General features: G+C 54.7%; 8 protein-coding genes across 8 annotated transcripts; 5 read left to right on the top strand and 3 right to left on the bottom strand.

Moving 5' to 3' along the window:
- Positions 1–324: 324 nt before the first annotated feature.
- Positions 325–942, top strand: QC763_109370 (uncharacterized protein; the record flags this gene model as incomplete). Its single annotated transcript, XM_062907525.1, has 2 exons — positions 325–496; positions 566–942. 2 exons carry the CDS (start codon positions 325–327, stop codon positions 940–942), a joined length of 549 nt encoding a protein of 182 aa, XP_062770480.1.
- A 312-nt stretch (positions 943–1,254) lies between these two features.
- On the bottom strand, positions 1,255–3,939 carry QC763_109360 (uncharacterized protein; the record flags this gene model as incomplete). Its single annotated transcript, XM_062907524.1, has 3 exons — positions 2,380–3,939; positions 1,972–2,326; positions 1,255–1,899 (listed from the first exon to the last, which is right to left on the bottom strand). The coding sequence occupies exons 1-3, from the start codon at positions 3,180–3,182 to the stop codon at positions 1,255–1,257; spliced, it is 1,803 nt and encodes a 600-aa protein (XP_062770479.1). The 5' UTR covers positions 3,183–3,939.
- Positions 3,940–4,703: 764 nt separating this feature from the next.
- Positions 4,704–5,067, top strand: QC763_0011190 (uncharacterized protein; the record flags this gene model as incomplete). The annotated part of the gene is made up of 2 exons (XM_062905223.1): positions 4,704–4,743; positions 4,919–5,067. 2 exons carry the CDS (start codon positions 4,704–4,706, stop codon positions 5,065–5,067), a joined length of 189 nt encoding a protein of 62 aa, XP_062770478.1.
- A 1,777-nt stretch (positions 5,068–6,844) lies between these two features.
- On the bottom strand, positions 6,845–7,291 carry QC763_109350 (uncharacterized protein; the record flags this gene model as incomplete). Its single annotated transcript, XM_062907523.1, has 1 exon — positions 6,845–7,291. The coding sequence occupies one exon, from the start codon at positions 7,289–7,291 to the stop codon at positions 6,845–6,847; it is 447 nt and encodes a 148-aa protein (XP_062770477.1).
- Positions 7,292–9,093: 1,802 nt separating this feature from the next.
- QC763_109340 (uncharacterized protein) lies at positions 9,094–11,627 on the top strand. Its single transcript, XM_062907522.1, has 4 exons — positions 9,094–9,449; positions 9,506–9,988; positions 10,074–10,622; positions 10,703–11,627. The coding sequence occupies exons 3-4, from the start codon at positions 10,332–10,334 to the stop codon at positions 11,351–11,353; spliced, it is 942 nt and encodes a 313-aa protein (XP_062770476.1). The 5' UTR covers positions 9,094–9,449; positions 9,506–9,988; positions 10,074–10,331; the 3' UTR covers positions 11,354–11,627.
- A 36-nt stretch (positions 11,628–11,663) lies between these two features.
- On the bottom strand, positions 11,664–16,483 carry PEX6 (peroxisomal assembly protein; the record flags this gene model as incomplete). Its single annotated transcript, XM_062907521.1, has 3 exons — positions 15,897–16,483; positions 12,360–15,819; positions 11,664–12,303 (listed from the first exon to the last, which is right to left on the bottom strand). Exons 1-3 carry the CDS (start codon positions 16,063–16,065, stop codon positions 11,664–11,666), a joined length of 4,269 nt encoding a protein of 1,422 aa, XP_062770475.1. The 5' UTR covers positions 16,066–16,483.
- An 843-nt stretch (positions 16,484–17,326) lies between these two features.
- Positions 17,327–19,486, top strand: QC763_109320 (uncharacterized protein; the record flags this gene model as incomplete). Its single annotated transcript, XM_062907520.1, has 1 exon — positions 17,327–19,486. One exon carries the CDS (start codon positions 17,327–17,329, stop codon positions 19,484–19,486), a length of 2,160 nt encoding a protein of 719 aa, XP_062770474.1.
- Positions 19,487–20,162: 676 nt separating this feature from the next.
- Positions 20,163–22,271, top strand: QC763_109310 (uncharacterized protein; the record flags this gene model as incomplete). Its single annotated transcript, XM_062907519.1, has 1 exon — positions 20,163–22,271. One exon carries the CDS (start codon positions 20,163–20,165, stop codon positions 22,269–22,271), a length of 2,109 nt encoding a protein of 702 aa, XP_062770473.1.
- Positions 22,272–23,100: the final 829 nt, after the last annotated feature.

Raw genomic sequence — 23,100 nt, 5'->3', positions numbered from 1 at the left:
TGTCGAGGCTAGGATAGGCAAGTGGCTAGTTGTGAGTGATTAGATAAGGGGGCAAGGGCGGATACCGCCGGGGAAACGGCGGGGTTTACCTATCTTCAGGGGTTGTACAGGCGGTGGGTTTATAAACATCGTCGTCATAGTTGGAGGAAGGTGGTGTGTGAGACCCGACAAGAAGGTTTCCTTTGCTGACGTTGACGTTAACTTTGACTGTGCCGTTTTCTTTGGTTTTTATTATTCTTTGATCGAAGTTTGTTTTTCATCACCACCACCACCACCACCACCACCAAACACCACCAAACACCACCAACTCACTTCACTTCCGCAATGGCAACCCAAACCACCATCCCACCCCCAATCCTCTCCACCACCTCCCCGGCCGACATCGCCTCCACATGCGAGACGTTTGCCCTCTCCAGAGAGGAGTTTGACAACCTCCAACGCTCAGCAAAAGAAGCCAAAAGCCATTCCTACTCCCCCTACTCCAAATTCCGCGTCGGCAAGTTCCTTCCCTCCCCCTCCCATTCCCCCTTGACTAACCCTTCCCCCCCCGCCCCCCCCCCCGCAGGAGCCGCCCTCCTCACCCAAACCAATCTCATCATCACAGGCGCGAACGTAGAAAACGCCTCCTACCCCGTCACAACCTGCGCAGAGCGCACCGCCCTTTGCAAAGCCGTCACCACCGTCCACCCCAACTCCATCTCCTGGGCCTCCAAAACCCTAAAGTTCAAAGCCATAGCAGTAGCAACAGACATCTCCCCCCCAGCCTCCCCCTGCGGCATGTGCCGACAAGCCATCCGCGAGTTTTGCTCCGTAGAAATCCCAATCATCATGTTCGACGGTGAGAACGGGTACGCGGTCCTCAGACTAAAGGAACTACTCCCCTTGAGCTTTGGGCCGGAGGCGTTGGGGAAGGAGGATTTGGGGCGGAGGGGGGATTCTTAGAGGTATTATTGTATGGATTTACAAGACAGCAGCAAATAAACTATTTGGTCAACATACACACACACACACACACACACACACACACAATCTTCGCTTGTCAAACTACTATGATCGCTGATTCACAACATCAAAGTCATCTATAACCCTCTCAAGAAAAACACACGGGCAGCAGTGAATGGTATCTGAAAAACTAAAAACGCCTTCCCAAAACTTCTTCAAAAATGCCAACACACCAAACCCAGTCAACGACGACGCAGATGCAAACTGGAAAAAAAAAAAAAAAAAAAAAAAAAAAAAAAAAAAAAAAAACCATTAATACCCAAAACCATCGTGCGAATGCATCGGACACCGTCCCGGGTGCCTCTCCCACCAAGCCCCAATGCACGCCCTGTGGAACCGGCACAAGCACTCCAGCCTCGCCATCGCAACACCCACTTCAAACTCTTCCAGACAGATGGAACACTCAGCCGAGTCCACGCAGTCCTTCTCTGTGGCCGTGTACGGAAACATCCCCGTCCTTCTAGGCGGCGGTGGCGGTAACGGGTTCTCTCCTGGCGGAGCACTGCTTGTCCCGCCGTATGCGCTGTGTGAGGTGATGCACATGTTGATGTGGGCCTCCCGCACGGCTTCATAGTTGGGGAGAGTTCGAGGCGGTAGTTCACGGTGGCAAACAGGGCATTCGTCTTCTTCGGCAATTTGAGGGGCGGCAGGGAGCTGTCTTGAGCTGTGAGGATGGTGGTCTGACGGGCCAGCCATGACGGTAGAAGATGATCCCTCCATGTTCAACATAGACTGGTAGCGCTGCGGTCCCGGATATGGTCGATGACGACGGGAACTTGATCCGCTGGCGGCAGGAAAGTAGACCGGCGGGGTGCCAGAGAGAATCCGGTTCAGTGTGTCTTGCGAGTAGGCGAGGTTCTGCGGACGTGAGGATGATGGCGCACCTGGCTGCTGCGGCTGTTGTTCGTGTTCAGCAACGGGCGAGAAGAGGGGCAGACAAGTGATCAAGGCGTTAGCCATGCTACCTACCATCGTGACGCTCCTGCTTCTAGCATGAGTGGTGCTTGTAGGTGCAGGCTGAGCGCCGCCAAAATAGAAGCTCCACCGGTTCGAACCAGGGCTGGTGCCTTCTGCTGTGTCTGCATTTCCGTTGTCCGCTCCCAAGGCTTGCGGTGGAGTGGTGTTGGGGTCTGGCACACACGGATTGCACAGTCTCACTCTTTCACCACCACTCAGACTTGGATACCATCCGTCGCGGTCCGAAGGCGGCATCGCGGCTCCTTGCGGGAATATACGGGGAGCGCCAGGAGGTTGAACAATATACTGGTAGGGTATCGTGATGCGGTGCGGGGAGCATGAAGCGCAAACAACACGCCCACATTTGCTATGATCCTGTCAGCTTTTGGTTTCCACAGGGCTCAGACCAGCAGTACATACCGGCAATGATGTTTTCTAACAAATATGCTGAACTGAGCGTTGCATATAGGGCAGTAGGTCACTTCAGCGTCTGGCTGCCATCTTGGCAGTATCAACTCGCCGCTAGGATCCCCACGAGAAGGCAGAAGGGGTTGGTGCCTCGGGGTGGCAGCACCGGAGGAACCTGAACTCGCATCCTGTTCCTGGAATACGCTAGTGTAACCGTCTCTTGTCCGCCTTGGTTCTGTCCTTGACAGCCCTGGCGCTGACTCTGAGAACCTGGGTTGTCTCCGGAAGGCAGTCGCAGGACTGCTAACCACAATGATTGGATTTTCTGCACTCGCCCCAGATGCTGTGCGTTGTTCATTCGAATACCCGGAATCGTTAGGCACTTCAGTTCTCAAGTTTCTGGCAGCCGGCAGAGCCTCGGATGCCGGCACCTCTGGAGACGGAGACCTCGGCCTTGTGTTACCCTCAGCTCCACGGTCAGGCTCATCATCCTCACTCAGAGGCGAGACAGCCCCAGGATCAGGTCTCTCTTCGCCGTCATCCATATCGTGATCTCCGCCTCGCCCCTGTGCCTCTTCCTGACGATGTTCAGAGAGCGCGCGCTCAACAGCATGCGACGGACAATCCCAGTAGCGTGAGCATTCCCGATCGTGGAATCTTGCTGTCCGCCACTCGCACGCGGCAGTGTGAGCCTGTCTCCCTTGGTCCTGTCTTTCTATGTAGTCGCTGCCGCTCACGGACGAACCTCCGTCGGAACCAGAATCGCTGCTGAGCTCGATGGGGGCGTGGGCCGAGCCGTAGCCTCGTGTAGCCATTCCTGCTGCTCAGCAGCACATGCGAAGAATAACCAGTGTCGATTGAACGAATAAATTTGGGGGTTTGTCGCGTCCACTTTCTGTATCCCACTTCGCTCGACGTTATAGTCTTGACTCGCGGTGCTTTCGCTCTCGTGTATGGCGATGGGCTGACGTCTGTTCGAGAGAGTTACCGCGTCGAAGTGGATTTGGGGTTTACAAGTTCACCAGCTAGGCTGCTCATCAAGGCCAAGAAATGAAAGTAAGAATGCCTGTGAGTTTGGAGCAATAAGAAACAAAAGTATAACGCCACGATGCTAAAGGGCAGATTTTAGGATCGTACGAGGGGCAAATCTGGAGCCTCGGGGAGGATCGGTCGGCTTATCTCAGTCAACTCCCATTCGCGATGATGAAGGAGGCGGGTGATGCTCTGTCGTCATGTGCCTGACACCTGCCAACGCGTCCAAGCGAATGCCAGCACTAGCTTGAGCGATATTCCTCGGCTGTGTGAGGGGAGTCGTTGACTGCAAACTGACATATATATCAACAGCAAGCCTTCAGACAAATGTTGACGGGAGAAGGGAGCTGTCGAGAGAGCTTGGAGAGAGGTCCAGGAAGCGTAGCAGTCAGTGGAGGGGCACCCCAGCTCGGACCCCAGTGCGATAAGGAATGTGGGGCTTATCGCTGGACTTGAAGGCAGAGAGGCCTTGGACAAGATAATCGAGGCTTCAAAAACTGCGGCGGCGCCAACGAATCATCCTTTCATTAGAACTTCAAAATAGCGCCTCAGCTATGCCCTGTCAAGGACTCGGTCGGTGGCACACGGACGAATAGTCAAAATGACTTCATGAATCACAGTTCTCACCGATGCCCGGCAGACAAGCATTTGATATCATGTCCATCCAGGCGCACCACGCCCCAGCCCCTGAAGCAAATCGTCGATCTATCGTCATTCGTCTGCAAGCCTTCCCCAGCTCTCCTGCAGGAGTCCGATATCGAAGCTCGCCATCTCGCCTTGGCATACCCTGGCTGACAAGTCGAGCATATTAGCCCGAGAGATCCGTAGATGGACGTGCTGGAACCCGAGGGGTTGACCGTCTTCCAGAACCAGAAGGATCCCACGCATGGCCCTACCGGGGATGTCAGGATGCTGATATGTAGCGTGCTTCGAGATCCCAAGCTATTGCGAGAACTGACTCAGCCGAGGTAGGGTGTTCTCGTGTTGCTATCCGTCGAAGGGGTGTTGTCTGGGTGACTTGTGTACCATGATAATCCAGCAACGTCACGATACCGGATGCTGGATGACCCAAGTAACCCCGTGTTTGCTTTTGTACACACACAGAAAGAGCCATGGGCGTGATCCGGATCGTCAGCTTTTTCCTTGCCTCGCCCGCCTTGTTATCAGCAAATTCTGATTTTCCTACCTCTTTTTTTAAGTTGGTGGCAAGTGATATAGGGGGTTTGAATGGTTGGGAAACGGGTGCGGTTGACCGAGGAGGCAAGCTTCTTAGCCCCGTGGCACGGAGGGAATCGGGGTATAAGATGGGTGTTCTCTTCAAGAATATGAAGAGTTCTGTAGCCAGTGTTACCAGCCAAGTTCAAGATCTATAAAATCGGATCCCTTCATCACCCCTGCTTAAAAACAACCCTGTCTCCATCTTCACCGTTGTCAAAACCACGACTCAACATCAAAGGTACCGCAAAGCCATCTTCAGACTCTGGAGCTGCTTCAGCCAGCTAATTATCGTGTCCGGCAGTCCGGCAGTACCCAGCTCCCACCATGTCCAATAAATGGTGCGACCACAAGACTAAACATGGGTGCACCGCCATGGTCACTGCCGGTATCGCACTTTGCGACCATTGTCAGGATGGACACTGCGGATTCGTCGATAGTCAGCAGACTTGAGGCAATTTCAGGAGTCTGAACAGGTCTTGAAGAATGGGTCAGTTGGGCCACCGTTTCGGGGACATTTGGGGGATGTTCAACAGAGTGTCTCATTCTAAAAGCAGTCATGTTGTCTATTTGGAGCATTTGTCGTTTTGTCAGCCTACAGGAGCGGCGTGTAGGTGGAGGTCATTGGCGAGAGACTTTGGTGCTCAAGGCTATAGAGGGATATATTGGAACTGGGAATTCCGATTTGAGAATTAACTTATTGTCGTTTAGTAACTCTTTCTTTCCTCGAGTTGTTGCTCTTTAGAAGTGCCTATGGACATGAGCTGCTCCTGGCACCTGTGACGAGTGGTCCATATGTTTACCAACAATGAAAGGCCGCCGAAATGTCTTGATAGACCTCAAAGTCTTCAACTTACACAAGCGCTCCTAAACAGCAGTTCAAAAGTCTTTCAAGTCCCTCGATCATACCTGGAACCTGGCCGCTACCCATCTGCCACCTGCTTGAAAAACAAAAGCAACGAATACCCATTCCTATCCCTGCCGTCATCACCACAAACCAGCATGCAACTGCAACCACCACGTCGAGAAACCCGAAACCGCGTGCCAGTACTGCGAGGAGAGTGATTGTGGTGCCGTGATGGGGTGACGGGGAGCAGCACTGATGGGGATATCTCTGACTCATCAGACGACGATGATGACTGGTGGTGACTCGGTTTCTTCAAGTGGAAAGAGGTAGCCCAAGACGGCAGGCAGTCATGACTATGAGAATCATATACTATAAAGTACAGGCTTGGCGATCGAGATGTAACGGAGAGTGTTCCAATGAGATGCCTAAGAGACAGAAAATATAACAGCGTGCTTGATGCTTTGTTTCCGACTTGAGTTGTTGTAGTCACCAAAGACGACGAGACTACATGAATGAGCACAAACAAGGCCTTGAACCGTTGACACACACGCCGCGCCTCGAACCAAGCAGTCGAACATAACCGGAAACTAATTTCTAGTCCTATGTAGTGTTTCCCATCTCCTAGGGAAACCCTAATTAAACCTATGTAACAACTCCAAAACTACCACCCACAACGGATCAAATACAACATCATCTTCTGCACCAGACACCCAAACACGGGAAAAGCCCAAAAAAGTTAAGGGTTTTTATCAGTTTTTTGTCTCATTTCATAGTCATAATCTCTTGTATACGTGCAGATGCATGCACAAAATACAAAAGTAAGTAGGTAAAATGTTTTGTGAATAAAAAGAATCCCGTTTTGACTCCCCCCCTTCCTCCCTCCCTCCCTCACTCTCTGACTTGACGACCATCAAATAAATAACCCCTTCGCCAACCAGTAGCCTCCTCCCCCTTTCCCCTATTCCTTTTAGGGTATCTAAAAAAAACACAACAAGCAAGCAAGCACATAGAAAAGAAGTCTTTCTCCCTCCAGGTTAAATCTTAATAAATCCGCCAGTGTGAAATTTCTCCAAACTTTCCCTTTCCCCGTGGAAGATTTGACAAATATGTTGGGAATAGAAGCAAAGTTGTAAATAGCAAACAAGAAGCAAATCAACTTTCCCCCCCTCCCACCAAAAAAAAAAAAAAAGACAAACAGCTCCAAAGGCGGATCGTCAGTGGCCAGATCGAAAAAGGGAGGTGAAGTGAGGTTTGTTTGTTTTTTTATTTTTTTTTTATTTTAAAAAAAAGATATCGGTGGTATATTTGGGTGGGTATATGGCTCTATAAAATCATGAACGCTTCAAAAGAAAAAAGACAAGATGTAAACAATGTCTTGCTTCTTTAAGCGAGGAGAGCAATACCGGCACCGAGAACACCGAGGAGGACGGTAGCGTGCGAGGCGGCGAGGCCGGCGGCGGCGCCCTCGACGACGCTGGACTCGGCCGGAGCAGGGGTGGTGCCTGTTGGCTCCTCGGGCACCTCAACGATGGAGGTCTCGGTGACGACCGGGCGGGAGGTGATGATGCTGAACTTGGAGGTGGCGGTGGGACCGACCGAGATGGTGGAGTTGGAGAGGGGGAAGGTCCAGGTGGTGAGGGTGGAGGTGGAGGTCTCGACAGAGGTGGTGGTGTGGCCGGGGCAGTTGGAGATGGTTGGGTTGCACTGCGTGATGGTGACGGTTTGGGTCTGGGTGAGGGTCGAGGTCTCGGTGGTGGTGATGTCCTCCTCGGCGGCGACCATCATGGTGAGGCCGGCGGCCAGAACGGTGAAGAAGCTCTTGAACTGCATTTTGAATATTTGGTTGGGTGTTTGTAAAAGTGACGCGTGTCAAAGTTGTAAACTTGTATTTGGTTGGGTGAAGAATAAGTCGAGCCAGGAAGCCGAATGATGATGTTTAAAAGTGTTTTAAAAAGAGTGTAAGGCTGATGCCGAATGGCAAAGCAGAAAAGAGCGTGATGGCTAGCTGGGATGGCTGGTGAGAGGAAACAGAAGGGGAAGGGGGACGCGGAGCATGGAACGGCGTGGGATTGCTCCCTTTTAGAGACCCCCCGTGCCCCCCGAAGTGTCGCAGAGATTTCTGGGGGCTACCGACTTGGGGGGGGGCGGCCTTTGTGATTGCCACACCTGGTCGGACGGGTTGCCGCGTACCTTGCAGAGCCCAAGCGAGGGGATGTCATTGGCTGGGTGCCATCCCATATGCAGGAACAGAGAGGGGGAGTTCAACGGCAGCCAACCAGTTTGGACGAGGTGGACCTCCCGCTTGGCAGCGTTACCATTCCCTGCCCAAGAGAACGGTCGACGGCTTGGCCCGACGATCAACAACTCACTCAGATCATGATTCCCTTTCTCCACGTCTTGCCACGTCGCTTTCAGCATGCAGGAAAACTGCAGATTTTTTTTTTAGATTTTTTTTATTTTATTTTTTTTACAATATTTTTACAATATTGCTCACAGTCTGTCAGCCTGACATCACTCGTATCGAGATGTTGCGCCATACTATTCCTAGAGCATGAGAGGGCGTCGACACCGCCACAGGCAGCCGAGGGAAACTCCGAATAATAAATAGAAGACGCCCAACAGGCCTTTCGGCTGGTCGCTGGCCGTTAGCTGATCACCATTCTCACCGGCAGTTGTGCGACCACCAGGGCAGATTGCGGGCGCGCACAGCATGCTCTATTGGAGTTTGTTGCTGTCGTATAGACGGATTCCCACATCGTCTTCATCTCACCACCGCTTCCAGAATCACGACATGCAGTCCAGAATCTTCTTGAGTTGGGTTCCCCGCATGGAAAAGACGCAGAAAAGACCTCAGCGTCATGGGCCTGAAACCCAGCGTCAAATTAAGTGGCTTGATTGAAGATGGGAAATGGGGAGTTCGAGCCGCGATGGGTCTTGGCAGAAGGTTATTTCGCTGGTGGAACTCCAACAGGGGACACCCACGGGCCCACGGGCAACCACTTGCTCAAGAACCCCCCTTTCAATCTCCGTTTAAAATGCTGGTCCACCGAGATCTGGGGTCAAGGCTCCAGAATCAGGAAGGAGATGACATGGTTCTTGTTGATAACAGTGAGCAGAAACGAAGCTATCATGAGGGGTTATAAGCCGAAATGCCTTTCCAATTTCTCCCGAATCCAGCCAGCCAGACCCTGACTCTGAGGCCGTCCCAAGAAATCCGTAGCAAGGGCTTCCTGATACACAGCGGGAATCCCTTCCTGGACAACCAGCCGGAGCACAACAAAGAGCCACCCGAACTTTATCCCATCCGAACTTTATCCCATCCGAACTCCAGCTGTCAGGGAAGAAGGCCGCTCGCGAGGCCGGGAAGATCCACGAACCCTCCGCATCCGATGGTCCGGTTCCGGCCTCCGGGCTTTGCCTCCACCCCGCCGGTCAAATGACGTCCAGACTCGGATGCTGTTGGCTATTGTCTGCTGTATCGGCGAAGGTTGTGGCAGACATAGCAGTGGCAGGTGGGAGTGTCCTGGTAGTACGAGGCATCGTTGCTGGTCACCCGCCTGTCTTGTTCAACCAGCACTTTTTGTTCTGCTGTCGTAGAGGAATTTGCAAGTGGAAGAAGACTAGGCTCGAATAGCTGTCGCCGGTCATATTCTCTCTCCAGCTTGTCCATCTCCCTTTCGATTTCACCAAGCAGTCGTACACGTTCCTTGTGTCGGATTTGCTCACATGCCAGAAAGTCTTCTTCGAGTGTTGCATATACTCGTGGCTCGGTGTGGTCAGCCGCTGGAGCTAGGTCTCTGTACTCGTTGGCGTCTTGATATGGCGGTGATGACTTTTCGAGATCGTCGTATATTTGATGCTGTCTTCTTTCGGGCTTGCGCTTGTGCTTTGGTGATCTCTTTCTAGGGCCGAGTACAGGAATCAAGAGGCCGATCAAACACATTGTGAAATTCGAGAAGAAATCGACTGGAGATGGCACGCAGACTCTGTCAGATGTCTCCCACTCCATCTCACCACTCACAACCACACTGACAATCTATATAGCTCCATCATCACCGGAGAAACGCCGGTTCTGGCAAGGGCCGGCATGCAGCTGAATCTGTCGAGGCATTCAGCTTCTTTGAGGCCCTGCGGCAATTCGTTGTCTTGGGATGGACTAACTACCCGCTATGCAGCCATCGTCACCAACAAGCATCACAAGAGCTTATTAGACCAGTTGATGATGAGAAGGCCACAGTCTTGGTCTCGGATATAAGCTGAGCCGTGGGCTTGTTTGCCAGTGGGAGTTCCTCTGTCCCGGTTGCATCAAAGAACAGCATTCTGAGAGATCATCCAGAGGTTTTCGCGATGGCCCATGAGATGCAAACGGCAGCCAAAGGATACAATCAATCTCGATGTGGCCCGAGACCCCGAGTGAGGCATGCCGTCCTATCGCGGGGTTTCCGTTGGACCCCTTGTTTCATCCCATCTATTGTGACAACTCTGGGGTGTTTGAGCTCTTCATTCTTTGACATTTCTCTTCTTTAAGTGGGCTCACCTTTGCAACCCAAAGGAAACAACCTTCATCAGTTGAGAGTCTTTATACGGGCAGTTTCGTTGACGTTGACGACAGACCGTCATCTTACCCCTCCTCCACTTTCGCGTGTACCCCGCAACAGCTCAGGACCCCTTCGATCAACACGACACCCCCCGACCCGATCGAACCCCCCTCCCCTTGTGCCTGGGGCCGCGACAACCGAGAGTTGGTCTAATTGCATCATCTCCCCATACCTGTTATAAACAACAACATCACCCAACCAACAAAGAAGCTTCCCCCCCTTGTTGCTCGGTGTCGTAGCGAAACAAAACAACACCACAAACAACCTCCATCATGGCCTCCGAAAGCAGCGCCCCGGCCACGGCGGCGCCGGCAGCACCGCAGACCTACTCAACCGATCCCGCCCTCTACATCTACACCTCCCTTACAGCCGGCTCCTCCCACATCGTCACCGCCACCTCCCGCCTCGAGACCATCCTCCGCGCCAACCGCGTCCCCTTCAAAGCAATCGACATCGCCGTCGACGAGAAAGCGCGCATGCTCTGGGGCCGCCGCGCAGGCAAAGACGCCTCGGGCCGCCAGAGAAAGATCCCCGGCCTAGTCCAAGAAGGCCTCGTCCTCGGCGTTCGTCCCCCCCTTCTGCCCCCCCTTTTCCCATACCACACCCTCACCACCCCCTCCCCCCACCTAACCCCCATGTGTAGGACCTAGTAGAAATCGAAGAATGGAACGAATACGGCGAACTCAAACAACACGTCCAAATTTACTACGACGACTTCACCATCCCCTCCAAATCCGCCGCCCCTCCCCCCATCGTCCAAAAACCAGTCACCACCTCCAAACCTGCCCTTCCACCGGTGGCTCCTCAGAACCCGGTCAAGGCCACCACTCCCGCGCCGCAACATCCTGCCTCGTTGCCAATCCGCTCCATCGTCGAAGAAGCTGCGCAAAAAGCGAAAAAGAATCAGCTGAATGCGTTGAGGAGCAAGGCTGCTGCTGCTAGTGCAAAGGTGCAGGAGAACGAGGGGAAGGAAAGCAAGAAAGAGGAGACTCCAGCGGGATTGCAGAGCCCGACGAGCACGGGGTGGAAGAGCTCTGATGATAAAACGATTGAGACCACGATTCAGAGCCCTACGACCACGAGCTGGAAGGGGAGTCTGCCCAAGGACGTGGACCCGCCCGTGACGAACTTGCATGGGAGCCCGATTGAGAGGGTGAGCAAGGAGGAGATTGAGGCAGTGGAGAAGGCCGAGGCGATTAAAGAGGAGAGCAGTGAGGAGGAGGAGGAGGAGGAGGAGGACGAGGAGGAGGAGGAGAGTAGTGAAAATGACAAGAAGCCAGAGGAGAAGAAGTAAATACAGACATGTTTGATTCGTGGGTTGATAATGTGTTGAGAGTTTGGGTTCTTCGGAGGTGAGGTTGGTGTTTGATAGTTTCGGTTTAACTAGGTGATTTGATATGTGCTGTAGCAAGGAAGGCCTGCCTGCATGGTGTATATGGTTTACTTTTCCATGTCAGATGCTTTTCAGTTCATGTTGGTGAGGAGACAGTCGCTATAAATATCACATGTGATTTTCATTTCACAGTCGAAAAAAAATCAAAAAACATGTATTATTTCCCATTTGTAACCCCTTCTGTACAATATAAACAAAATATCTCCTCATATCAGTCATACAACCCCTCGTCATCATCCTGCCCCTGCCCCCCAAACGGCGCACCACTCCCACCACCAACATCAATCGCCTTCCCCTTCCCCTTATCCCTATACCCACCACCATTCACCCCCTCCCCATCATCACACTCATCCTCCTCACTCCCCGTCGCCACCGCCTTGCCCTTTCCTTTCCCCTTACCCCTATGCACAACCACACTCCGATCACTGGCACTCCTCTTCCCCACAGCCAACCTCCCGTTTTGCTGCTGGTCCTGCTGCGTCGTCGTCTCCTTCTTGTCCTTCACCCCCTCAAACGTAGCCCTGACCTTTTCGTAATGCTCCAGCTCCCCAGCACTGACGCTGGGAATAAGCTCACTGTGTGCGTCAAGGAAGTCTTGCTCCGTCACCATGACCGCAACGTCTTCTTTCGTGGCGAAGTGGTCAAAGAAGTAAGCGGTGGTGATCTCAGGTTGATTCTGCGCTTGACGTTCCGTGTTGATAGCCTTGACCTTCTTATCAACGAGGGCAGCCTGTCTCGTAACAGCCTTGAGCATGGCGTCTGAGCAGAGGGCGTAAAAGTCGGCGCCGGTGTAAGTGAACGGCAACCGCTCGGCGACGTTGCGGAGGGAGACTGAGGGGTGGAGGGTGAATCTTTGACATCGTCGTTAGCAACCATTATCGGGTAGGTGAAGGTGGGGAATACATACTTCCTCGTCAGCGCCTCCATAATCTTCATCTGTTTCTCATGCGTATCCGACACCCCCAAGTAAAGCATCTTGTCAAACCTCCCCGGCCGCAACAGCGCCTGGTCCAGCAAATCCGGCCTGTTTGTCGCTCCCACCACAAACACCCCCCCCGCATCCTCATCCCCCCCGCTCATCCCGTCCAGCTCCGCCAGCAACTGACTGACAATCCGATCCATCACACCACCGCTATCTCCCTGGTTCCCCCTCTTCGGCGCCACCGAGTCCAACTCGTCAAAGAAAACCACACACGGCCTCGCGTCCCTCGCCCGCTGAAACACCCTCCGCACATTAGCCTCACTCTCACCGATATACATGTTCAACAGCTCGGGCCCCTTGACACTGAAGAAATTCAAACTGTACTCCGTCGCAATCGCCTTTGCAAGCAGCGTCTTGCCCGTTCCAGGCGGACCATAAAACAAGATGCCAGACCTCTTCTTCATCCCCTTGGCGAACAGTTCCGGCCTCTCCAGCGGCAGCTGGATCGTCTCCGTCACCGCCTCCTTCACATTATTCAACCCGCCCACATCATCCCAAGTCACATTCGGGATCTTGGGCGCCCCAATCGCATCCGCAAAGTTCTTCCGTGCCGCCTCGACCGCAACCTCAAAGTCAGACTTTGTCAGCCCCTGCGCCGCCGGCCCACCAGCTACTTTCACATCCCGGACCGTGACAGGCACGCCCTCGTTCTTGGACGCCTTTGCCGACAAGGCCTCCAGCCTCGCCTTCTGGGCAACCAGGGCTCGCTCGACAACATCAACCAAATCCCCCGCCACCAGCGCAGCAGTCTTGAGCGCTATCCCGCCGAGCTCAACCTCGGGATCGAGAGCAACACCCTGGTTGTCCAGAATAGTCCTGAGAATCGCCTCCCTCTCTCCCTCGTCGGGCGCAGTCATCTCCAGCTCGTGCGTAAACAGCGCCCTAATCCCATCAGGCACCTTCTCCACCTCGGTCGTGGTGGCGATCAGCACCCTCGCATCTTGGAGCACCTCCCTGATGCTGGTCACCATCCTGTCCGCCGTCAGAGCTTCAATATGCCTAATCAGCAGCGCGCAGCAATCCGGGCCGCAGCTCATCGCTCTTTCCGCCCTCGATGTCAAAAACCCAGCAGTCTTGACGTCGCTCCCGCCAGCGCCGGAGTCGTTGACGATGTCGTAAGCGTCAACGGCAAAGGTGTGCAGCCCAACATCGGCGCAGGCTTGCGACGCGGTGAAGGCTTTCCCGATGGCGCGCTGGGTAGAGACAAGAAGGATAGCCACGGGTGGCATCTTGAGATGAAGCGCCGGCTTGCTAGTAGCAGCAGCCATCAACTCCCTCAGTTTCCTCCTCAGAGGGGAGACAGCCGCCGTCCTCTCCGGCGCAATCACCAACGGGCTGCCGGCGTGAGAGGACGGCTGTCTGGGCAACCTATCAATCCCAAGATAATACCTCCAAGTACTACCCGCAATCCCCGGAATCCGACTCGTCGTCGACCCCGTCTGCTCCAAATGCGCCAGCGAGATATCCACACAAGCCACCCCCCCCCAGGGATCCTCCTCCTCCTCCTCCTCCTCCCCCATCGTCTCCGCATCAACTTCCTGCTTCGCAGCCGACACATGCCCAACTCTAAACCACGCCACCTCGTCATACTTGAGGCTGTGGTGGTCTGTCCTCCTCGAGGCAATCAACCCCAGCACGTCATCGACCGCACTTTCCCCTTCCCCACCACCCGTCATCGTCCCCTCCTGCAGCGTCCTCCCAAGCTGCGTATCAATCGGCACAGCAATTAGATCCCCCCCCTTCACCACCCTCAACCTCCTCTCAAACCAAAACTTCAGCCCCGCCATCACGGCAGTCTGCACATCCCTCTCCACCGCCACCGGCGTCCTGACATGCTGCAAAATCACCTCCCTCGCCGCCGGCGGCTGAAGCACCGCCGCCACCCCTTGCGTTGTCTTCTTCCCCTTGATCCCCGCACGCCCTCCCCCACCCCTTTGAATGGGCGCCACCCTCAAATAAGCCGGCCCCTCCAGGTTCGCCAGAAATATAGGCGAGGCATACACCCCCGGCCCCGTCCCGCCCCCCCCCTTCTGAACCTGGCTCTCGAAAAACGACATCCTCCTCCCCTCCTGTTTCGAGCTCGGCACTCGTGCCACAGGCCTGGACGAATACCCCTCCGGCAACCCATACACCCTCGCCGGTCTCCACTGGATTTCATCAGGGCTGGCGTCAACAAAGCTCCCCAGCCCAAACTGCCCAAACCCGTTCGACGGCGGCTCCTGCGCCGCCTCAACCCTGACCCAATCCCCCGAAAAACACCCAATCCGGGGAAGATCCCTCACGTCGACGTAGATCCGCGCTTCTTCATCATCTTCGGGAGCAGGTTTCGGATGCAGGACCTCAGGAGGCACCGGCTGGACTAGACCGTGCGCTTTGAACAGCCTACCGCGGGGACGGTCGGGTCGGGCGGTTGTGGCGGTGAAGCTGGAAAAGACAGAGACAGCGCTGCTCATGCCGTTGGTCTTACGGCCTCGACCCCCAATGGTGGTGGGCGTGCCGATGCCGCTTGTGATGGCAGAGGTCAGGCTGGGAGCCTGGAGGGAGATCATCTCGTCCATCGAGTCGTCTGACAATGCATCTTCCTCTTCGTCCTCGGCCTCTTCCACTTCGGTTTCGGTGTCCCCGTCCTCCTCCACCCGGGCATCTGTGCGAGCGCCCTCCTCAGCTGCCGAGTAAAACTGATCATTGGACGTATCCTCATCCTCCTCGGTCACGCCACCGATCCGGGTGTTCGGCATCGGTGGAGCGGACGAGCGGTTGTGCTTGGAGTGAGTCCTCCCGCGCGAGACGATAATCTTGGTACTAGGCGCGAGAATCCCCTGACCGACGGGCTCGCACAGTGCAATCCTGCCGGGGTTGGGCGGGATGTGGGTGACGGGGTGAGGGGGGAGTGGCAGCGGGAACATATCCCCCGTGTGAACCACCTTTAGCGTATCAAGCGCCGTGCGCAACGCAGCCGTGAGACGGTCCTCGGGGGTGGGGGTTGCGCCGCCCGCGGAGGAGGTGACCTTGCCCTTGGAGGGGGGGTGGTCTCTGAAGAAGGTGCCCTCGCCGTTCTCCAGTCGGTTGGCTAGTTCCCCTTCTAGGCTGACGAACACGGTGTCGAGGGCGATCGCGGTGACGTCTAGAACCAAAATCTCAATGCCGCTTCTGCTGCTGTGGCTGGACAGGCGCGAGGGCGCGACTTGCTTGAGGTTGATGGCGAAGGACTGGAGGGCGAGGGAGGAGGGGGCAAACTGGACGGTGTTTGGGGCGAGGGCCGAGGATTTTGTGACGGGGACGATTGACCAGTTGATGGCTTCGGGGGTGGCGGTTGGTGCCCAGGGGGCGATGGCGACGTGGACGAAAGGGCGGGGAGGGGGGTGGTGGTCTTCGTCTTCGTGGGCTTTGTGGTAGCAAAAGATAATGTTAGCACTGGATCAACAGCTTGACAAGTCAGTATAGAAAAGACAGGAGACCAACCATGCTGCAAATGCGGAAACAACTCTGCGTACAAGTCCTCCGACACAATGCCCACATCACTCTTGACATGGTCATCAAGCACCAAACGCGCCGCCAGCGCTGGCTTGTCCTGTCTGCGTCGACGGACCCGTCTCTTGTTTGCTCCTCTTACTTCTGAAGCTGCTGCCATGGTTGGAAGTTCGCGCGGTGCGACGTTGTCGTGGGGGTTATGGCTTCCGAGCGTCGCGTGGTGTCGTGGTGTGGGTAGGGTAGGGGCGGTCCAGCAAGGTACATGAACGGTTTCGGGAGCTGTGGTTGGGAAAAATTAGATGATGGTTATTTGAGAATGAGGAGGTAGCAGAGCAATACAGCTGCTGACTAGGAACACCCAATGGCCTCTGGGGTTTAAAGCATTCGAGGAGACTCTCAGCGCGAAAGTAGACCCGCCTGTTTTGGTGGTGGTGAACCCAGCAGCAGCTGGTGGTGTGGCTTCGGCTTCCTTTCACCTCGGCATATGGCATTGGCTATTCGCGGATCCGCTTACCCAGCCGGGACTAGGGTAACCCTAACCCTTCTCTTTGGGTTCACGTATGTAGTGTCTAGGCTGGAAGAACGGCATGATGCTACGAAAATAGGCTTGTCGGGTTAGTCTTTTACTTTCCACACCGTGATATGTCTTGCTCTTTCGTGCCAGCCTGCCAGACGTCCAATGTTCAGTTCAACAGACAGGTACCCAGTGTTCCGGGTCACTTGTGGTCACTTGCCTCATTATGCACGACATCTATGCCAATCTTTGGGAGAACGAATAGCAGTCACGACCTCTCGATCATTCAGGTTTCTTGTCCATGGGAAATATTTTCCAGTTGTTGTTGTTGGTGACGGTTCAGGTTCATCCCAAGTCCCAAGCCCAAGGGTTGTACTGTCAGCCACCCACCCAGCAGAGCCCCACTGTGATCAGCGATCTTCACATGCCTGAAAAAGACCTAAATCAATCGCAAGGCCCTGTCAACCCCCCGCGCCCATGCTCCCAGCTGCATGGTGACGCAGGGGGTTATGTTTTCCCTCGACATCCATCTTTCCATGTCATGACAAGAAGCTTGTTTGTGACCCTGCCTTTTGCTCGATGTGGATGGTTTATCCTTTTCAGTTTCGATCGCAAGAGGGGGGAAAGTCTTGTCGACAGTGGCTGGTTTCTCCGGAACGAGACCGTTTTTGTCCCGTTTAGTACCTGCAGCCACAAATGACGTCTGGCATGTGGGGATGGAGTATGGCATGCCTCGAGTCTCATTGATGTTTTTTCTTCTGTTTGTGAGACGGGCGGTTTCTTCAAGATCTAGACACCTGTTGTTGTACTATCACGACGGTATTTTCTTTCCAATCGGTTCAACCTGTATGATATCAGCAATATATTCCCCGTTCAGAGGGAGACCAAGCCACCCTCACCTTCAGCCATGGCTGTCCAAGCAACCCTCACCCAGTCCTCACCACCAGGCGCCATAGACGAAAACGAACTCGCCAAAACAGCCGTCGAGTTCGCCGAGCAATCAGAAAAGCTCTCTCTCCTCCCACCAGAACAAGGCAACCACGACGCCATCGCGGTCGAAGCCCAATTCGTAACCCCCCACGACACGGTGATAGTAACAGCCGACGGCCACCGGCTCCCAACCGTCCCGGTCCAGGAAGCTCACAAGCTCAACGTCTTGCGAGAAGAACTCGCAACACAACTCGAACCAACCCACCACCACACAATCCAATCCCCCAACGAAGAAAAAGCCATTGCCCTCTCCCAGCAGCAAAATGGCACCTCCCCAAACAAAAGACCGACCGACGCCAGCCTCAAAAGGTCGATGCCACCATCCCACACCAACCCCTTGTTCCCCCCTCTACCTTTATACGGTCCCCCTTCCCTTATGACCCACATCCAGTGTCTCATCTTCCGATTCACCTCCTTCTTCCTCTCCCTCGGTTTCTTAGCTGTCATCGTCCTCGGCGCGCTATTCACCTCCATCGGCCCCTCGGTCCAACACCTCTGGCGACTCGTCACGCTTCGCAACCCCGACGCTTCCTCCCGCCCCTTTTACAAGGAAGAAACCCGCCGGGCCGAGATCAGGAAACGGCAAGAAGAAGCCTGGTTATCCGGCCACCGCCCATCAGGTAAAACCCCCTACCCCCCCACCGAAGGCGGCCCCGACCCCTTGGTCTGCGACCCAGCCTACTACGCCAGAAGAGTAGGCCTCGATATCGAACCCTTTGAAGTCCAGACGGAAGACGGTTTCCTCGTCGACCTCTGGCATGTCTACGATCCGAAGGAGCACACCCCCTTGCCGGCTTGCGAACGTGCCCATCGCGGCCCGGAGACCTTCACACCCCCGAGGAAACCCCCATCCTCTCCAGCGAGGTTCCCGGTGCTGTTGATCCACGGCTTACTGCAATCCTCGGGGGCGTACTGCGTCAACGATGACGACTCCCTGGCTTTTCTACTCGCCAAGGCAGGGTATGACGTCTGGCTGGGCAACAACCGCTGCGGTTTCACGCCAAAGCACACGCTGCTGAAGTACTCCGACCCGAGGATGTGGGCCTGGAACATCCGCCAAATGGGCGTCTTTGACCTCCCGGCTTTGATCTCCCGTGTGTGCTACGAGACGGGGTTTTCAAAAATAGGACTGATCTGCCACTCGCAGGGCACGACGCAAGCCCTGGTCGCGCTGGCAAAAGAGCAGCGACCTGACCTCGGAGACAGAATAACGGTTTTTTGCGGGTTGGCTCCGGCGGCGTATGCGGGGCCGTTGATTGGGAAGATGTATTTTAAATTCATGAGGGTCATAAGCCCGGGGTTTTTCAGGGTCTTTTTTGGGATTCACGCGTTTATTCCGTTCATGATGGAGATGCACAGGCGACTAAACGGGAGGGTGTATGGCTGGTTGGGGTACAAGGTTTTCGGCTTCTTGTTTGGGTGGGGGGATGGGAGGTGGGATAGGGGGTTGAGGGACAGGATGTTCAGGTTTGCGCCGGTTTTTGTCAGTAGCGAGAGTATGAGGTGGTGGTTGGGGAGGGAGTGCTTTGCTAGGCAGAAGTGCATACTGAGCACGAAGGAGGAGTGGAGGGCTGAGGAGAGGGAGGATGGGGAGGTTGGGGAAGAGGGGGTTCTGGGCGAGGTAGATAGGGATATGGCTGATGGTGGTGGGGGGGGGAGGGAAAGAAAAAAGGGGAGGAGGAGGAAGGGGAGCACGGCTTGGTATGATGAGAGGGCGCCGCCTTTTGCGCTTTGGGTGGCGGGGGATGATGATTTGGTGGATGGGAAAAAGTTGCTGAGGCGGTTTGAGAGGGGGAGGGAGCCACATGTGGAGGTGGTGCATCAGAAGGTCATTCCGGGGTATGAGCATTTGGATGTGATTTGGGCGATGGATGCGCCGGAGCAGGTGTTTAGGGAGGTGAAGGAGGTTTTGTGGAAGACGTGTGATGTGAGGGGTGTTTGTCGGGTTCCCGAGGGGTGTGAGGATGTTCCGGCTTGGAAGCCTAAGAAGAAGGAAGTGACAGGTGATGAGGGGGAGGAAGAGGAGGAGGAGGAGGAAGAGTTGCAGTCTAGTAGCAGTGAGGACTTGTCTCGGTGAGAATCTGCATGGTAATAATGGCGAGTATGGCTCTGGAGGATAATAATGCAATACCCGGCAACAAGGAAAAAGGAGTTTTTGTTTTTTGATGGGATAGACAAACAGACAACGGTTCTCGCGTAATCTAGAGAAAGGAAAACGATATACTTAGAAGCAATATGATTCATCCAACATTTCTGTTGCGCCATGTAAGTGAGGCTACTGCGGAGCATTCTCAGGAATCGGCACTCGGCATCTCCAACGGCCGCTATGGTTCAGGGGTCAGAGTCAGGCTGGACATCCCTGCCTCTGGGCCACCACAGTCTATTGGACCTACCCACCGCTTGTCCCATTCCCAAGCCTATAAGTGGCCAGAACAAGACCTCGCCAAGAAGCTGGCTGGACAGCAAAGATGCGATGAACAAGCTGGGGTCCTGTCGTGACTTCCTCCCTTTCTGGGAAATTTGGGGCCTGACGAGGAAACCCGGGATTGTTTCTTTCTCTTTTTGCCACAAATTTCGATGTTTCTGCCTCGTCAACTTCACCTGCTCTTGCGGTGGAATTTGCTGTGTTCCGGCCTCTGGTGGTCATTACGATATCATTACATGCCTCTCACTCACCAAGTCGGATAATCTGTTCAACCCACCACTCGGTCGTGGACAACTTGTCCAACCGGCGGCCGCCACCTGAAGACACCATGGTCGTCCCATTTCTCACCGGCAACCGGAGGGGGAGAGTCATCGGTATCGCTCTCCTCTTGACCGTCATCATATTCTGGCTTGGGTACCAGTCCCCGATAGCCACGCCCAGGCAGGAGACGCTCGATTTACATGCTCCAAAAGTTCCCGAACATGTTACCCCTCACCACCACGACAGTGGCCAAGTAGCACACCCAAACACGAACCCGGCAGGCTCTCCCGAGCGCGAAGACGATGTCACCGAAGAGCATGGAGCCACGCCTACCAAGCCCGAGACCACCAAGGTCCCTCCGGCAGAAGGTGACGATAGCGACGTTGGGCTGGCCGACTTTGGGAACCAGTTCGCGACCACTGAAGAGGCCGGGCCGGCTGCCACAGCCAAGGTTGACTGTATCGGGTTCGAACAGCTGCAGAGACAGAAGCCGGGACCGCACTCTGAAGGCAAGCGCAAGTTCCCATTTGTGCGCCCGCCCCCCGAGTGCAGGACTTTCCGGCTGCCCGCTCTTGAAGCTCTGCTTGAGCGCATGAAGAAGGTGATCAAGGACCCGGATCTCTACCGTCTGTTTGAGAACAGCTACCCAAACACGCTCGACACCATGGTCAAATGGCGTGGATATGCCAACAAGACGGTGGAAGGCGGCTCGGGAGAAGAAGGCTCTGACGAGGTGCAGACGGTGATGACGGATGAGGAGCTCACCTATGTGATCACGGGTGATATCGACGCCATGTGGCTCCGTGACTCTGCCAGTCAGATTTATTCGTATCTGCCGTTGCTGGAGCCGTCTGACAAGTTTGATTCCTTGGCCAGTCTGTGGCGTGGGTTGATCAACTCACACTCTCGATACATTGTCATTTCGCCCTACTGCCATTCGTTCCAGCCACCTCCCGAGAGCGGCATTCCTCCGACGCACAACGGTGCTTTCCACCAGAACAACCCGCAGCCTCCTTACAACCCCAAGCTGGTGTTTGACTGCAAGTGGGAGCTGGACAGCTTGGCTTCGTTCCTCCAGATCAGCGCCGCTTACTATACCCGGACCGACGACCTCAAGTTCTTCTCCAGGTACTCCTGGGTCAACGCTGTGGAAGCGGCTGTTGATGCTTCAGCCGCCATGCGTCTCGGGACATACGATGAGGAGGGACACGTCTTGCCGTCAGCCTGGACTTTTACCGGGTACACCAACCGTGGCTCCGAGACCTTGACGAATGACGGCCTCGGTAACCCCGTCAAGGAGAACGGCATGGTTCGATCTGCCTTTAGACCTAGCGATGACGCCTGCATCTTCCAGCTTTTGACTCCCAGCAACATGATGTTTGCTGCCTACCTCGAGCAGGCGTCTGCGATCATGGAGGGGCTCGCCGAGCAGAAACTCAACCCCAAGGCTGCTAATCTTACGACAGAGATGCGCAAGCTGGCCAAGACTATCCGCCACGGCATTGCCAAAGACGCCGTTGTCAAGCACCGCGACTTTGGCGAGATTTTTGCGTACGAAGTTGATGGGTATGGCGGTGCCAACTTGATGGACGATGCCAATGTTCCATCTCTGCTGGCCTTCCCCTTGTGGAATTACACCAACACCAAGACCTCGACGACGCCACGCATGGTCAAGTCTGTGAACAAGAGCCTCGGCGCGCGCAACGGTACGATTGAGAAGAACTCGGAGAAGGAGAAGGACGAGGAGGAAGAAGCCAAGCATGACTATGCCAAGATTTACCAAAACACTCGCAAGTTTGTGCTGAGCATGGCCAACCCGTATTATGCCAAGGGTCCTGCGCTTTCGGCCGTGGGCGGTCCTCATCTTGGTCCTGGAAAGGGGTGGCCGATGGCTGCTACGGTGGCGGCGCTGACGGCGTTTGAGGACCTTGCTGGGTTTTCGGATGAGGAGAGGGGGAGGGTGGTTGGGGAGCAGATGTTGATGGTGCTTAATTCGACTTCGGGCGCCGGGGTTATCCATGAAACGGTGAACGCGTGGCGCGAGTTTGACTTTACGAGGAGCTGGTTCGGGTGGGCTAATGGGTTGTTTGGGGAGCTGATTTTGAAGATTGCGGAGGATGAGGAGAGGAGGGGGGTTGGCGAGAAGGGGTTGCTGGGGAGGTTGTATCAAGAGTGAGCTTGATGTCTGATCAAAGGGCTGGGGAAAAAAAATGGTGCTGGTCCGTTTCTGGATATTTTATGGGAAACAAAACAACAAAGGCATTGGGAGGCGTTGGATGATGCAGTTTTTGGGTATTGTCTTTGTATTTTTCTGTTGATGCTAAATATCAAGATTCTTGTCTGGAGCTTGATTGGGAATATGTTGCCCGGCTTTCATGCACCTTGAGTCTATGTGGAAAGAACAGAGGTGTTTGGTAATAGCAAGGCATGGGGGGTTTGTTCTTGGCACGAAGAATTATCCTTCAGCTAAAAGAGTACGGGGAAGTTGCTCAGAGCTGTACACACTAATGCCGGGGGGGAGGGGAGGGTCACTGGGAGTGGGAGCAAGTGGTGTTGAGAAAAAAAGCGGGATGGATGAAGACGATCCAGGCTGGATTCGAACGCTCGACCTCCTCCAAGTCAACCACCTACCTGGCCTCTAAGCAGGAATCTCGAGGTGATTGCTGAACATGTCAGGGACATAGAAACGTCAAAAATAAATAAAAAAATCTTTAGCATCTCTTTGAGTAGCGTGTCATCCTTAGTGCAGGGGCCATGCTAATCTTCTCTGTATCGTTTCCTGGGAAAGAGGTTAGTTTTATTGGCAAAGTGAGAAGCAGATGGTTGAGCCAAACTTACAAATTGACCAAATGCCCCGAAGGGCGAAGTCCTGCTGCAGAGCACTGGTATATAAAGGGCTGATGGGAGCAGGTGTGGACTGTCAGCAGTCGACGCAGCTGTGCGCCGGTCTGCCACAAGGTTTTGGCTGGCCGTCGGGCGGTGGGTTGCTCCAGGTCCCAAACAAC

The sequence above is a fragment of the Podospora pseudopauciseta genome, chromosome 1 (assembly GCF_035222475.1).
Source record: "Podospora pseudopauciseta strain CBS 411.78 chromosome 1, whole genome shotgun sequence".
NCBI lineage: Eukaryota > Fungi > Ascomycota > Sordariomycetes > Sordariales > Podosporaceae > Podospora > Podospora pseudopauciseta.
Note: the sequence above shows the minus strand (reverse complement) of the source record. Positions and strands in the feature narration are given on the sequence as shown.

Coding starts and splice junctions, on each gene's coding strand:
- QC763_109340 (XM_062907522.1), top strand. CDS start 10,332: ATGGCCTCCGAAAGCAGCGCCCCGGCCACGGCGGCGCCGGCAGCACCG. Junction 10,623..10,702: donor AAGAAGGCCTCGTCCTCGGC/GTTCGTCCCCCC, acceptor CCCCATGTGTAG/GACCTAGTAGAAATCGAAGA.